At 38.9% G+C, this 17,197-nt stretch overlaps 1 protein-coding gene across 4 annotated transcripts in view; it reads left to right on the top strand.

Moving 5' to 3' along the window:
- Nucleotides 1-17,197, top strand: part of YLPM1 (YLP motif containing 1) — a 67,600-nt gene that overhangs the window by 27,747 nt on the left and 22,656 nt on the right. For 3 of the 4 annotated variants that reach the window (XR_009538420.1, XM_060137275.1, XM_060137381.1), the window contains exons 5-10: nucleotides 3,438-5,549; nucleotides 8,213-8,333; nucleotides 13,713-14,133; nucleotides 14,247-14,339; nucleotides 15,498-15,693; nucleotides 16,175-16,293. Coding sequence is in view for 3 of the 4 variants with exons in the window: in XM_060137275.1 (XP_059993258.1) it covers nucleotides 3,438-5,549; nucleotides 8,213-8,333; nucleotides 13,713-14,133; nucleotides 14,247-14,339; nucleotides 15,498-15,693; nucleotides 16,175-16,293 (3,062 nt within the window). In the remaining variant the exon portion in view is untranslated. The remainder of the gene's footprint in view (nucleotides 1-3,437; nucleotides 5,550-8,212; nucleotides 8,334-13,712; nucleotides 14,134-14,246; nucleotides 14,340-15,497; nucleotides 15,694-16,174; nucleotides 16,294-17,197) is intronic. The other variant, XM_060137317.1, reaches the window with a different exon arrangement.

Genomic DNA, 17,197 nt, shown 5'->3' with positions numbered 1-17,197 from the left:
ACCCTCAAATTCAGGCATTTAGAGACATTCAAGATCAGAGAAAGGCTGATCAGTGGTTCTGAATATAGATTTTAATTTACATAATTTTAGCCCCAAGTCTTACTTGTCTTTCCCCAGCATCCCTGGATTCTGAGAATCCTGATCCTCTCTGGGTTTCTGTGGGCAGGCCAGCCCCATTTTGATTGTAGCCTTCTCTGCTACCAGCACTCTAAACTGCGGCTTCTTCCTGTTCCATATGTTACCACCCATGTTTGTTCTTTGTCTTCCAGAATTTAAAAACAAAATCCTCATCTACTGGTAGCCCCTTCTCTCTGTTTATAGTGAGTTTATGTATTTTTATTTATTTATTTTTTTAAAATGTTATTTATTTATTTCTGCATTGGGTCTTTGTTGCTGCGTGTGGACTTTCTCTAGTTGTCGCGAGCGGGGGCTACTCTTCGTTGCAGTGCGCAGGCTTCTTATTGTGGTGGCTTCTCTTGTTGCGGAGCACCGGCTCTAGGCACGCAGGCTTCAGTAGTTGTGGATCTTGGGCTCTAGAGCGCAGGCTCAGTAGTTGTGGCGCACGGGCCTAGTCGCTCCATGGCATGAGTTTATGTATTTTTTAATTTCTTGCGATGACTATATAGTGTCAACTTGGCTGGGCTGAAGTACATTTTCCAGCCGTGTTTCTTTCTTTCTTCTATGTTTCTTATTAGGGTGGGTCACAGGGGAGATTTTTGTGTCTAACATGAAACATTTATCCCTGGTCAACCAGAAATTTTCTAACCCTTTTCCCAGAAAAGATTATAAAGCCCCTTTTTTGTCTTTGGGGAAATCGTCATTCTCCCTAGCTGGTTTACATCCCCTCTTTGATATTCTGTAACTTAAATTCTGAGATATAAAGCTATCTAGTACTAATACATCTTATGTTAGATGATAAGGAAGAAAAATCAATCAAAAATATTTGACTAATAAATATATATTTAAACATTTAATATCAAACGTTAAGGAAGAAATATTCATAACTATCACAGCCCATATTTCAGCAACTGGTCATGTAATTACAGTTGGTTTTTATAACTTGCCTTCTTCCTCTACTTAATCCATATTCCCTTTAGTCTCAGTGAGCACCGCAGCTGGTCTTGGTTCCTTGTCTGGTGGAGTGACCCAAACCTTCATTTTTGAAAGGTCTGAGCTATTCTCAACCCTGCCTGAATTGAGTTATTTTAGTTTTCTGTTGACTTTAATCACAGGACATGGAAGTACTAAGGGGTGTCCTAGAGGATCTCCTCCATTCCAGACATACTCCTCACCCTCACTGTGTAGAAATAACCCAATTTTCCCTTGAACGACGGGATTAATCCCCCCCAGCCAGTACAGTAACTCCCTTTTTTGCTTGTTGATTCAGAACCCAAAGTGGCCAGATGGCAGTCTGAACTGGAGTTTAATAGAATCATTGTTGTGTCCCCTGATAGAAGCATTCTCCCTTTGAAACTAAGACTTCTAGATCACCAAAGACTGATGTCACAGGGATGGGAAGTTAATATTTTGCTGAAACCGAATTTATTACTCTCATTTATTTCCCTAACAAATGAAAGAAAAACCCTTCTATTTCTCATTAGAGGCATGAAAGGCATCACCATCACCGAAGCCAAAAACCTTGGAACCATCCTAAATTCTTCCTTTTCCATTATTTTAATCCCACCTGTTAGAAAATTTATCAGCTTTACTTTCCTTCACATCTGTCTTTTATCTCCTCCTTTACATCCTCATATCAATCACTGCCTTAGAACAGACTTCACCTTCACTTACTCAAATTGTAGAGACAATCTACAATTAGCTTTTCCCACTTATCCATTTAGTACTTTTCTGCTAGAGAAATCTTTTAAAAATCATGTCATATTTAGTGGCTCTACGTGCTTAAGGTAATTTCCAACTCCTTACCCAGCTGAATTAATTCACCTGTTGTAACAGAGATCCAAAGTCACATGGCTTTAACAAGTTAGAAGTTTATTCTCTCGGGACTTATATGGTGGCTCTACAGTGTTAAGAATCCAGGTTCCTTCTGATTTGTTACTTTACCATCTCTTAGTATGTTGGCCTTATCTACGTGGTTCAGGATGCCTCACCACCATGTCAGAGCCAGCATGAAAAAGAAAATGGTGAAGAGAAGGATGTGTTTTTCCCTTTAAGTTTACAACCTGGAAGGATGTGTGAATCATTTTCACTCTCAGCTCATTGGCCAGAACATGGCTAAACGTTCCAGCTGCAAGAGAGTTTGGGAAAAGGAGTTTTTAGTCTGGCTATCCTTATGTCTAGCTAATAATGGAGAGGCTCAATTACTGTAGAAAAACGGGGAATGAATATTGGAGGTGTACCAGTAGTCCATGCCACCGAGGTATACGAGGTCTTCTGGAGATTGACCCTTGCCTGCCTCTTTACCTTATCTCTTAGTGTGCTGCTTTTCCACTCCTTCTCCTTTCCTAGGTGTCCTAGATTTTGTTTCCTCTTTCTTTCAGCCATGCTAAACTGTTTGCCAAACATGCTATGCTGGTATGTGTTTCTCTGCCTTTCCTCATAATGCTTCCTTAGCCTGAGATGTCCTTGCCACCCACTGCCATCATCTCCAATACTCTCTGTTAACCTGATCTCTGAGAATTTGTTTTTCAAGAGTTAACTTAAGCATCTTCTATGATATAAAGCCTTTATTGGAGAGCACCACCTTCACCCTGGTAGAACTAACCATTCTCTCCTCTGTTGCCCTTACTATATGCAGATAGACTTTAGTCATTGTACCTTTTGGCAGTTATTTACACTTAGATTCTTTCTTTTCCATTGTAAACCCTTTGAGGGTAAAGAGGACATTTTATTCATGTATCCCTTGGATGTAGCATAGTGCCTGACAGAGGATATACACTAAATATTTACCAAATATGCAAGTGGGTCCATAGCAAAAATATCTCTGTCCGGATTTTTAAATGTCAGGGCATGCTCTTAAGACATAGCTGGCTGCTGTTTTTTCAACTTTTTGTCAATTAGTCAAGATGATAATGTTAGCTCCAACAATATCTGTAATCATCCTATATTATCTTGTTAATTGTTTCATATTTAGTTTTTAGTTATAATTTAACTCTAAAAGTACTTTCAGAATTCTACGGGACTTTTTTTTCTGTTTGAAATGAGTGGCCTTTTCTGTCTACTAAGGCACAATATTTATAATTGCTTTTGAACAATTCAGTATATCAGTGACTTGCTGCAGGAGATTTGTCCTGAGACCTTCTGAGCTCTGCCACCTTAACATACTGGTTCTAAGATATAGATATCTCAGGGTTTGTTTAATGACTAAGAGTCATTTTTGTAAACAGATACTAAGGCAAGAGTGCCTTAAATATTTTTACATGGAGAATTTTTTTTTTCTGCTTTACTGTCTTGAGTAATATCTTTTGTTTTACTTGTAGATTTGATGGTCCTCGAAGATTTGAGGATTTAGGGTCAAGGTGTGAAGGACCGAGACCCAAAGGGCCTCGTTTTGAAGGAAATCGCCCCGATGGGCCAAGACCCAGATATGAAGGTCACCCAACAGAGGGCGCTAAAAGCAAATGGGGAATGATTCCCCGGGGGCCAGCATCTCAGTTCTATATTACCCCCAATACATCCCTCAGTCCTCGACAGAGTGGACCACAGTGGAAAGGCCCCAAACCAGCTTTTGGACAGCAACATCAGCAGCAACCTAAGTCACAAGCAGAACCAGGAAACAAAGAACCATTAGCAGACACCAGTAGTAACCAGCAGAAGAATTTTAAAATGCAATCAGCTGCATTTTCCATTGCTGCAGATGTAAAGGATGCCAAGGCGGCTCAGTCAAATGAGAATCTAAGCGACTCTCAACAAGAGCCACCTAAAAGCGAAGTCTCGGAAGGGCCCATAGAGCCTTCTAATTGGGACCAGAATTCTCAAAGTATGGAGACTCAAATGGACAAAGCCCAAGCTGTTACTCAGCCTGTACCCCTTGCAAATAAACCTGTACCTTCTCAATCTACTTTTCCCTCAAAAACAGGGGGGATGGAGGGAGGAACAGCAGTAGCAACATCATCATCACTAACTGCCGATAATGATTTTAAACCTTTGGGTATTGGTCTTCCCCATTCAGAAAACAACCAAGATAAAGGGCTGCCTCGGCCAGATAACAGAGATAATAGGTTAGAAGGCAATCGAGGCAGCAGCTCATCTTACAGAGGTCCTGGGCAAAGCAGAATGGAAGACACACGGGATAAAGGACTAGTAAATAGAGGTCGAGGCCAGCCAATCAGCCGTGGCCCAGGGCTGGTCAAGCAAGAAGACTTTCGTGATAAAATGATGGGTAGAAGAGAAGACAGTCGAGAGAAGATGAGTAGAGGAGAAGGCAGCCGGGACAGAGGGTTGGTGAGGCCAGGAAGCAGTCGGGAGAAAATGCCAGGTGGTCTGCAAGGCAGCCAGGAGAGGGGTAGAGCTGGCAGCCGAGAAAGGGGACCACCTCGGAGGGCTGGCAGTCAGGAGAGAGGACCCCCTCGAAGACCTGGGAGTAGAGAGAGAGTACCACCCCGAAGAGCCGGGAGCAGGGAGACGGGACCACCTCGAGGGCCTGGCAGTCGGGAAAGGGGTCTGGGAAGACCAGAGTTTGGTCGTGACAGAGGTCCATTTAGACCAGAACCAGGAGATGGTGGGGAAAAAATGTATTCGTATCACCGAGATGAGCCTCCTAGGGCAACGTGGAACCATGGAGAAGAGAGAGGGCATGAAGAGTTCCCATTAGATGGTAGAAATGCTCCAGTGGAACGAGAAAGACTTGATGATTGGGATAGAGAGAGATACTGGAGAGAATGTGAACATGACTATCAAGATGATACACTAGATTCCTATAACAGAGAGGACAGGTTTCCGGCACCATCTCGATCTCACGATGGAGATAGACGAGGCCCTTGGTGGGATGATTGGGAGAGAGATCAGGATATGGATGAGGACTACAACAGGGAGATGGACAGGGACTTGGACAGGGATGTGGATCGGATTGGAAGACCTATGGATATGTATGATAGAAATTTGGATAATGAGTGGGACAGAGATTATGGGAGACCACTGGATGAACAAGAATCACAGTTCCGTGAACGAGATATTCCATCTCTTCCACCTTTACCACCCCTCCCACCTCTTCCACCTGTGGATAGATATCGGGATGATAGATGGAGAGAAGAAAGAAATCGAGACCATGGGTATGATCGAGATTTCCGTGATAGGGGTGAGTTGAGGATCCGAGAGTACCCAGAAAGAGGAGATACGTGGCGGGAAAAGCGAGATTATATTCCTGACAGAATGGACTGGGAAAGAGAACGATTGTCAGACAGATGGTACCCATCTGATGTGGATAGACATTCCCCCATGGCGGAACATATGCCCTCCTCACATCATTCTTCTGAAATGATGGGGTCGGATGCAAACTTAGACTCTGACCAAGGCCTTGGAGGGGTAATGGTTCTCAGTCAGAGGCAGCATGAAATCATTTTGAAAGCTGCACAAGAACTGAAAATGCTTCGGTAAGTTAACTACTTAAGATCATTTCTTTTAGTCAAAACCGCATTCAGATTGCTCTTTTTAAAATGATGTGTTATATTTGAATGGAATCATTTTTTTCCAAGTTCTTATTACCACATGATTTTAATTTTAATTTCTAGTCACTGAGTGCTGTTTTAGGGTAGGATGGATATTTAGGAACTGTATTAATTATAAACTTATGTCCTGAAATATGAAAATTTGATAGCCATTCTTGGCTTTTGTAGCTATGTTGCCGACGTGCCATGCCTGTGATTGTTTCAAGTTCAAACTTCAACTTTCCAGTGCTCTGGATTTCACAGAGCTCATACGTAAAATCCCCTTTTTCCCCTGAGGCAGTTTGCTCTTTGGTATTAGATCTGATAGACTTCATATTCACTAATCTTTGGTATAACTTTGGAAAGTGCTGGAAGGATTTATATTTTTCTCTGTTGAAGCTAAGAATGGTTTACCTGGAAGCAGCCTCAGATTTATCTAACTATTGATTCTTTCTTTTTGGAATGTTTTATCTTTCATTATAACTAGAAGCAGGTATCTCTACTTGAGGATGTTACTTGTTTCTACATAATCAATTATTTTCTTTGTGAGATGGAGAATAGAATTTGGATTTCTTGATTTACAATCACCCAACTATCTATAGGTATCTACATAATGCTTCCCATTAGTGGCAGTAATAATAAAAGCTAACATTTATTGCACACTTACTATGTACCAGGAACTGTACTAAGTGCTTTGTATGTATTAATTCATGTAATCCTTATACCAACTATATCCTGAGATGAGAATTTAGGAGTCACTGACAGATTGCAATGCGAAATTACTTTTTGAGTAATTTCTTAGGAATTAGCAGTGTTTTGTGAAAATAAATTAATGGTTAGTTGTTTGTTTGTTTGTTTTTTAATGGTTAGTTTTTGATATATTCCAATGTATTGGTTTTTTTTCATTTTTCAATTCTGGTCTACATTTGTGGATTATGCTGATTGAAATTATAACTGAAGCTTTATGACTAAAAAAGTATAATGAGGAAAAATACCTGTAAGTAAAGATGAAAGATCAGGTGCCTCAGGAAACAAAACAGATTTCTGTGGTCTATAGAAGATACACTCTTAAGAGATTTGACTTTTCCAGATTACTCCTGAAGAAAGCAGTAAATGTGGAAAGTATGCTATAGAACATTTAGCTATTCTCTGTTCACTTTTAAATTATGGACACCTTTAATTTAACACCTACTGTGTGCTGGCACTGTGCTGATAATTTAGCATGTATTATCTCAATCCTCCTATCTCAAATCCCTATCTCAAAGGCCTGCAAAGATACGCAGTAGTATTCCCACTTCACCAAAGACACTAAGGCTCAGAGAGTACCACTTGGCTACCGGAATTGGTAAACCTAGAATTTGAACCCAGTCTCTAAAATCTATGTTGTTTATGGAGAACACCAAGCTGATTGGTGTTACTAAGCTGCCAAGGTTTCTTTCCTTTCCTTTTTGAAATCTCCTTTTCACCCGTTATTGCTTTGTATAGAAGTGCTGGATACAAGGTGCCTCATCATCCTTTTTTTAAAGCTCTTTCTAGGCCACATAATAAAACAAAATATATGAAGTGATGGGTAAGAGTGGTCATAGTTGAATACAAGTCAGTCACGTTGTATTGGGAAAGTCATAGTATGATTTTCATGAGGCAGAAAATAATCTTTTTTTATACTTGACCCTTACTTTGTGTCCATTTGGGTCATTACACTTTACAAAATGGTAGGGAGAAAATTGGAAAAGGTCTGAAGAGGTTGTGGTAGATGTTGTATGTGTTTACTGTGGGCATTGTAAGGAAAAGTGAAGGGAATTTGACCAGTGATTTAAAGAAAAACTGGAAGAGTTAACATAATTACTCTTTAGGAGTATGAAGTGTTGTTTTTAAAGGTTTAGACTGACAACTGTTCTCACTGTATGCAGCAGGGGCTGTAAACTAAAATGCCCACAAGAACCAGACAGGTAACTAAAACGAGTGAAAGCGGGCCAGTGTAACTCTGCTGGGTTTGGTGAGGACTGTGGCAAACTGCTTCATCTAAAGCGGGCAGCCACTACTCCACTGAGCTGATTGTTGGCATGTGGGAATGTAGGCCCAGTGTCTGCAGATCTCTTTAAAATTTGAATTTATATGGAAAAATATATTATTTTGCTTTGTAAGTAATGGCAGCTAGCTCAGATTTTAAAACTAATATGGAAGCTAAATTTCAAAAAACCTTTTTATATATTCATATATATCCAAATACATTGATATTTGGCCCATGGCCACCATTTTGCAACCTCTTATCTAAAGACTATTGAACAAAAAAAAATAGCAAGAGAGATTTTTGTTGGATGAAAGAAAAACATGACAAGTAGGTGAGATATTAAAATAGACTAAAGATGCAGGTTCTAGAATCGGTCCTTGAAGATGTTCAATAATTTATCATTATTTTATAGGTCGTAGATGACTGATCAGTTAGCTCATAAAGGCAAGAGAGTATTACCCTGGAGATGTTTTATGGGCACTGTAGAGGGTTTGAAAAAAGGTTTTAGTTTCCTTTTTTGTTCTTCAATATTAATTATAGTTATTTAGGAATGGAGAACACATGCCTTATGTACAATGGCAATTTTATTTGTTTACAGAGAACAGAAAGAACAGCTTCAAAAGATGAAAGACTATGGATCTGAGCCACAGATGCCTGACCATCTACCACCCCAGGATTCGAGATTGCAGAATACATCTTCAAGACCTGGAATGTATCCGGTATGGGAAAATATGTGCCCAGAAAATGAAATGGTTCTTACTTTGTATGTTTCTATGTCATTTGATTTTTTTTTTTTGTATTACAATAAGTATAAATTTCCTCTATAAAAAATGTAAATTTTGGAAAAGTAAAAAGCTAATGGTAATGGACCTTTGAAAATATTATGAGTATGGTCAAAAGTGTGACAGAAATGCTTTTTCCCCCAGGGTTTGATAAGTACACCAAGTACACCTGAACTATATATATGGCTTTGTGTTCACAAAATTGTAGAATTTTCCTGGTAATCCTTTTTGTTCAAATAGTCCTGTTTTCCATTTGGACAGTGTAGGGACTCCCTGTGAGCCCTGCTCATGTGAGCTTCGTAGTCTCCCTGCCTCTTCAGGCTACTAGCCTTTAGCTAGGGAAGGGGTTGAACATCATGCCCCAGTTCAGGCAGTGAAGCTACGTTAAAGACTTGTGTGATTAAGCTCTCCCCTTGTTGTTGCTGTTGTCGTTTTACCTTTAAGCCAGTGATGGGCTTTAAAAACGTTATCATGCAAATATAAGTGAGAGAGAGAAAAAAACACTGCTGAACCATTTCATCAGATTAACTCTTCATTTCTCAATATTCCCTTCCATCCTAATCTAACACACAACACTCGGATGTAATTGTTGATGTCAGCAACCACCATGATGTTGACTCCCCAAATCATATCTCTTGGCCTGTGTATGCATCCATCTGCCTACAGGGTTTCTCTCTGGGTGTGTTTCCTACCAAACTCAACATATTTAAAATGGAGCTCATTACCATCCTCCATGAAAACTTGTTCTTTCTCCTCATTATCACCTAGTCACCTGAACTTGAAACCTGAAGCCAGCCCTAACTCTTTTCTCTGTTCTAACCTTCTGTGTTCAGTCATTCTGTTGATTAATTTTACTATCTTTTTAATATTGTTCAAGTATTCTATCCTCCACTTCCCTACAACCTCAGTTCTAGCCTTTGTCAGTTCTTGCCTAGATTATTTCAGAAACATCCTAATTCATCTCTCTCCATCTCATTCGCCTCTGATCCATTCTTCATTCTGCTTCCAGAGTGATTATTTTTAAAATATTTTTTGAATCAAATTTTGAGTTATAATTTACATATGTTTTAAGCCCACAGTTTGAGTTTCGACAAATGTATACCAAAAGATAAAAAAAATTTCCACTGCCCCCAAAAGTTCTCTCATGCCACTTTGTAGTTAGGACTACCCTACACTCTACTTTAGGCAGCACTGATGTGACTGCTGGCCAAAACAGACATTTTATGTCTTTGTCTTTTTTTTTTTTTTTTTTTTTGCCTGCATTGGGTCTTCGTTGCTGTGCACGGGCTTTTTCTAGTTGTGGCGAGTGGGGGCTACTCTTCGTTGCGGTGCACGGGCTTCTCACTGTGGTGGCTTCTCCTGTTGCGGAACACAGGCTGTAGTCATGCAGGCTTCAGTAGTTGCAGCACGTGGGCTCAGTAGTTGCGGTACGTGGGCTTCAGTTGTTGTGACATGTGGGCTCAGTAGCTGTGGCGTCGGGTCCTAGGGCACATGGGCCCTAGGGCACAGGCTCAGTAGTTGTGGCTCATGGACTTAGTTGCTCCGTGGCATGTGGGATCTTCCCAGACCAGGGGTTGAACCCACGTCCCCTGCATTGGCAGGTGGATTTTTAACCACTGCACCACCAGGGAAGTCTCCAAAATGGACATTTTAAAACATAAATCTCACCATGTTGTACCTTGGCTTTAGAACACTTCAGTATTCTTGTGTTCATTTCAGGATAAAATCTAGATTCTTTTGCCTGGCCTTTTATGTTCTTCCTGAGCTGGCCCAAGCTCTGCTTACCATTACTTGCTACTCCCTCTCTTTACTTTCCCTCCACATGGAGCTTCTGACAATTCTATGAGTGTGACTGGCTCTTACTTCATGCCTTTGCATATGCATGTTGTTCTCTAAACCTAGAGTTTCTTTTTTTTTCTCTTCCTATCCTCTCCTCCAACTAGTTAATTGTTTATTTTTTAGAACTCATCTCTGTATCTTCTCTTCCACTTGTGTAAGACAATTGCCCTTGCATGTACGCCTGTAACATCTTATGGGCCTCTGTCAGAACCCTTATCATACTGTATTTGGATTGTCTGTCTTCTTGTCTGTCTTGCCTTCTGTCTTGTCTTGCCTTCTCTCTTATCTTGCCTGTCCTTCATAAGGATAGGAACTACATCTTTTATCTTTGACTCTCTTAGCAAATAGTAGAAGCTGTAGATTATAGATCCACATTTCTGCTTTATTCACTTGATAAATCAATCATAAACATTTTAACATATTGCTACAAGCTTTATATTTTTGATGCACAATTTATTAAAACTATTCCATTTAACAAAGTTAAACCTTTGTTTCTAATCTTTTATTAATACAATGTTAATAAATGTCTTTGTATCAAATTCTTATTTTTTTTTAGTTTTAATATTTTTTATTGAAGTATAGTTGGTTTACAATGTTGTGTTAATTTCTGCTGTACAGCAAAGTGATTCAGTTATACATATATACACATTTTTAATATTCTTTTCCATTGTGGTTTATCCCAGGATATTGAATGCAGTTCTTTGTGCTATATAGTAGGACCTTGTTGTTTACCCATTCTATAGATAAAAGCTTACATCTGCATTCTTTATTTTCTACAAACCACTACCCATTATGCTTCAAATTCTTGTTTTAGATAACTTCTTAAAAGTACTTTTAAAGTCCTATAGTGGTATACTTTAGTTAAAGAACAAGGACATTTTTAATGATTCCTATAATATAGCCAACAGCTCTCTAAAATAGTTATATAACAACTATACTATAGCCTTGCAAGCATCAGCTACTTAATATTTTTGGAAGATATAATATTTTAATAAAATGTTTTAAAATGTTTGGTAGTGGGGCTTCCCTGATGGTCCAGTGGTTAAGACTCTGCACTCCCAATGCAGGGGGCCCAGGTTTGATCCTTGGTTAGGGAACTAGATCCCTCATGCTGCAACTAAAGATCCCGCACACAGCAACGAAGATCCTGCGTGCCGCAACTAAGACCCGGTGCGGCCAAATAAATATTAAAAAAAATAATAAAATGTTTGGTAGTTTTGATAATTAGTGAACATGAATATTTTCTGATAATTGTTAATTACATTTCTTATAAAAATTCTATTTTATCTATTTGACTCTTAAGGTTTTTCTTACTAATTTATGTTATCTTTAGTATGGTACAGATATTAATCCTTTCTCATGTAAATAATGTAGGAGGTGTTCTGTTTTTCACAAATGTATATATTGCTTTCACTATGTAATATGAAGAAAACACTTTTTATTTGTAGACACAGTCCAGAATTCTTATGACATTTAAAGCATGTCTGATTAGCTGTGCTCCAGATGCAGTAGCTTTGTCATGCATGGACATTCCCTTAATAAAGTTTAAAGTGCCGTAACCTACAGTTTACCTTACATCATTTACCTAATAGTCATTTGTCTTTAACTCCAGCCTATAGTGGCCTCTTGTTAAATAATATTTCTTACGTATTAGCCACAATGTAATTTTGTTACTCAAAAAGTTTAACACGCAGCCTGTGTATAAATAAATATATAAGTAATGTGTATTGTTGGCTTTCCAAGGTCTAAAGCAGCTGTCAATTTGTCTGTCAATAGAACAAACCAGAAACATAGAACTAAGAGAAATGGGTAAAGAGTGTTCGAATCAGAGATTAAAATTATCTCTGATTGCAAAGATTAAAATAAAATTTAACGATTGGGTTTCAGTATTAAGTAAATAGAACCTATCTGCCAAGAGATTCTACTGTTTCCTTAATATACATTCCTGTTGACATTTGGTGACTGTCAGAGAGATTACTAAGTGTCCCATTTGGTTTCTTTGTTTTGTTGTTTCCCGGTTCTGATGTTGTGTGTTGGTACCAGCCTTGCCACAAACTACTATTGTCAGTCAGACAATTAGGTAGAAGTGAGGGAGCTAGCTAGAGTTTGTTTCTCTCACTGGAAATTCACTATTTTTGTGGAAGAGATAGGTTACCATAGTGGGGAGATAGTTTATAGCAGAGATTCTTAACCAGGTGGTGAACATCAGAATTACAGAAGTTTTGTTTATTTTAAACTAATGCCAGAACCTCACTCACAGAAATTCAGTAGGTTTGAGGTGGGCCTGGGATACTTGTTTCAAATTGGCTAGCACCCTAATTTTTCTGGAAGGAGAAGAAAAAGAGGGTGGTTCATTGCAGGTTCATTGCAGGGAAGAGGAGGTGATAGTGTTGAGGGCATTTTTTTTTTTTCCTTTTTTAAACCAACCTAATTGAGGTATAATTTACATAATCTAATTTGCCCATTTTCAGTTTGTAATTCAGTGATTTTTAGTAAATTTACTGAGTTGTCCAACCATCACCATAATCCAGTTGTAGAACATTTTCATCACCCCAGTAAGATCCCTTGTGCCAATTTGCAGTTAATCCTCATTCCTACCCAAGTCCCAGGCAACAGCTAATCTACTTTCTGTCCCTATAGATTTGCCTTTTTGGGCATTTAATTTAAGTGGAATCATACAATATGTGGTCTTTTGTGTCTGGCTTCTTTCACTTAGCATAATATTTTCAAGGTTCATCCATGTTATAGCATGAATCAGTACTTCATTTCTTTTTATTGCCAAGTAACAATCTATTGTATGGCTATACCATATTTTGTTTGTCCATTCACCAGTTGATGGACACTTGGGTTATCGAATAATGCTGTTGCGAATATTTGTGTGCAGGTCTTTGGGGGGGCATGTTTTTCTTGGTTAGAGACCTAGGAATGGAACTGCTGAATTATTTGGTAAATTGAGGTTTAACTCTTTGACAAATTGTTAGACCATTTCCCAAAGTGGAAATTTTACATTCTTACTAGCAGTCTAAGAGTCTTTGTGTTTCTCTACATCCTTGCCATCATTTGTTATTGTCTATTTTATCAATTATAGCCATTCTACTGGATATGAAATGGTACCTCATTGTGGTTTTAATTTTCATTTCCCTCATGACTAATGATGTCGAGTATATTTTCATGGGCTTATTGGCCATTCATATATCTTCTTCGGAAAAATATATGCAAATATTTTGCCCATATTTTTTTGACTATTTGTCTTATAAGAGATTTTTATATTCTGAATACAAGTCCATTATCAGATAGGTGATATGCACATATTTTCTCCCTAATGGTGTATTTTAAAGTACAAAAAGTTTTGAATTTTGAGTAAGTTCAATATATCAAATTTTTCTTCTGTGGATTGAGAACCAGATTTTAATTTCTACTGATATGTGAAAACATGATGGTATGCTCATTCGTTAAGCCATTTACTCTGTTCTCCAGCCTCCAGGATCCTATAGACCACCCCCTCCTATGGGTAAACCACCAGGTTCAATTGTAAGACCCTCTGCTCCACCAGCAAGATCATCTGTTCCTGTGACCAGGCCGCCTATCCCAATACCGCCACCGCCACCCCCTCCTCCTCCGCCGCCACCTCCTCCTCCAGTGATAAAGCCACAGACTTCAGCTATGGAACAAGAACGCTGGGATGAAGATTCTTTCTATGGCCTCTGGGATACAAATGATGAACAAGGACTGAATTCGGAATTTAAACCTGAAGCTGCAACGATTCCATCTGCTCCAGTGTTACCACCCCCACCTGTTCACCCTTCCATCCCTCCTCCTGGCCCGGTGCCTATGGGTATGCCACCAATGTCCAAACCACCACCAGTGCAGCAGACTGTCGATTATGGCCATGGCCGAGGTGAGTGAAAGTGGCAAATTTGTATTTGGGATTCTAAAGGAATTGTTAGCTTCAGCTTTGGCTTCCTTAAGCTTCACTCTTACAGTGTTTTTATCCCTGATTTTGTTTACCAGACATATCCACTAATAAAGTTGAGCAGATACCCTATGGAGAAAGAATAACTCTGCGTCCAGATCCACTACCTGAAAGATCAACTTTTGAAACAGGTAGGAGTCCCAGAGAGATCAGTATTTTTAAACCTTTTAGGACCCAATTATCATATGATTTCCCTTTTGGTAAGGTTATCTGGGCCTCCTTTTTTTTTTTTAAATTTATTTATTTATTTCTGGCTGCATTGGGTCTTCATTGCTGTGTGTGGGCTTTCTCTAGTTGTGGCAAGCAGGGGCTACTCTTCGTTGTGGTGCGCGGGCTTCTTACTGCATTGGCTTCTCTTGTTGCGGAGCACAGGCTCTAGTCACACGGGCTTCAGTAGCTGTGGCACGCAGGCTCAGTAGTTGTAGCTCATGAGCTCTAGAGCACAGGCTCAGTAGTTGTGGTGCACAGGCTTAGTTGCTGTGCGGCATGTGGGATCATCCCAGACCAGGGCTCGAACCCGTGTCCCCTGCATTGGTGGGGAGATTCTTAACCACTGTGCCACCAGGGAATTCCCAGAAATAAAGTTTTAATGGAACATAGACACACTCCCATTAGCTATTGTTTACAGCTGCTTTTATGCTAACAAACCAGAGCTGGGGTAGTTGCGACAAAGACTGTATGTCCTATAAAACATTTACCGTCTGTCCCTTTACAGAAAAAGTTTGCTAATCCCTGTTCTAGACACTGGGAATTCAACAAGAGAAAAAAGTTTCTGTGCTTGTGAAATTACATTCTAATGGGAAAACAAACAAAAAGAATAAATGAACAAGATCGTTTCAGACCTTTGAATGTATTATAAAGACAATGAAACATTTGATGTGATGGATAGTGAAGGTGGTTAATTTAGACAGAGTGGTCAGAGGAGGCCCCTATGACAGTGAAGCTGAGAGCTGAATGACAAGGAGTCAGCCATGAAGCATCTGCAAACTGAAGGTCCCAGTCAGAGGGAACAGCAGGTGGTAGGTCTCAGGAAATGGAAAGTGTGGTTGCATCACAAAGAGATGGGGAAGGTAGTAGGAGGTGAGATCAGAGAGGGAACTAGGGTTAGGCAGGGGCCAGCTCACAGAAGGCCTCTTAGAATGTGGGCCTCCCTTTAATATAGCTAAAAGATTTATTTATAAGTTGAATTTAGGGCAACAGTTTATGCTAGTTCTAAATTTAGATTTGTACATTTCTGCTTTTATTTCAGAAAAAAGGGATATAGTTCTTATTTTATATTGTTTTTATAGAGCATGTAGGCCAACGAGATCGTTATGATAGAGACAGAGATCGTGAGCCTTATTTTGATCGTCAAAGTAATGTCATGGCAGATCATCGAGATTTCAAAAGGGATCGGGAGACACATAGAGATCGAGACCGGGATCGTGGTGTTATTGACTATGACCGGGATCGATTTGACAGAGAACGCCGACCTCGAGATGATAGGTATGCTATGCTATGAGAAATATCTTTGCCAGGTGTGCAAATTACCATATACTTAAGTTCAGCAAATGTCAGTGTAGTTAAAGGAACTTTAGTAAATGATGTATTTTTCTCATGCATGTGTGTGTAATCTGGAGAGGGAAGAGTACCAGTTTTCAGGAAACTAGGTGGTTGAGTTTTGTGAGCTTGAATTCCAGAGAGTTAAATGGGAGCTGGAGATAGCCAGAAAGGAAAGGAAAGAGTATTGTTGACAAAGTTGTAGTCATTGCTTAATTAACAGGCAAACAATTTATTTTTGCAATTTGTGAGTTCTGTGGATGTGTGTATGCACGGCAGATCTAAATGGGAAAGCAAAATGAAAATATAAGTATTGACTATGTATAATAAGTACCCATACAAAAAATTGGGCAGATAATGGTGTTGCATTATAAGAGACCTCCATATGTTTTTCATTTACCAAAGCACTTCCTGTTAAACCTTCTAGGACTCAGTCATATCGAGACAAAAAAGACCATTCCTCATCCAGAAGAGGGGGATTTGATAGGCCATCCTATGATCGGAAGTCTGACCGACCAGCCTATGAAGGACCGTCCATGTTTGGAGGTAGATTAGTGCCTTGTTAACTATAAAGATGCTGAGAACTGAAAGCAACATGAGATGCTTTCCATTGTAGTTATGGATTTAAACTTTCAGAGTAAAATGCACTCACAGATTTCTCAGAGGTGACAATGTTATCACCAAAAATAGCCATGTAATTGATGAAATAAAATGTAAATTGCTTTTTTTACATTTTTAAAGAAATTTTTGAAGCTAGAAACAAAATCGCTTATAATCCCACCACCTACCATACTACAACTATTGTAATTTTGTATATTTCCTGTCATTCTCTCTTCACACACCTATTAATGAAGTTGTAATCAAAGTATAAATACAGTTTCTTTGTTGTGCTTGTTCCCATTGATATTGTGTACTATATACATTTTTCCATACATAAACCTATCATATTAATAGCTCTATGATAGTCCATCAAGTGGATGAGATATATGACTCTTATTTTTGGACATTTAGGTTGCTTTTAGTTTTTCACTGTTATAAATTACACTTAAACTAGAAATTCACACCTACTTATACAAACAAGCTTTCCTAAGCTGATGACTTGTTCTCAATATTGTAAAGCAGAAGTTACATACAGACGGACTATAAATCACACTCAGGACTATTCAGGAGTACATGTTATTCTTCTGTGTTCTGTTAACTTTTTTCCTAAGTTTAATACAAACAAGGATGAATTCAGTATTTTTCAGAACATTCTTTTTGCCTGAAATCATACCTAAATCTTTTCATTTTCTTGATTTCAATAGATTTACATTATTTTAAACTATCTCTAATTAAGGCTAAAAGTAGCCCCCGAATCACCATAAGTTATATTACCTTAGGAGGAGTGGAGAGAGTTAAAATTTTAAATAATTACTGTATAAATAGTAATTTGTTCAACTGCTGGAATCCT

This window comes from Lagenorhynchus albirostris, chromosome 1, assembly GCF_949774975.1.
Source record: "Lagenorhynchus albirostris chromosome 1, mLagAlb1.1, whole genome shotgun sequence".
Classification (NCBI taxonomy): domain Eukaryota; kingdom Metazoa; phylum Chordata; class Mammalia; order Artiodactyla; family Delphinidae; genus Lagenorhynchus; species Lagenorhynchus albirostris.
The sequence above is the reverse complement of the archived record's forward strand: the minus strand, read 5'-3'. Positions and strand labels throughout refer to the sequence as shown.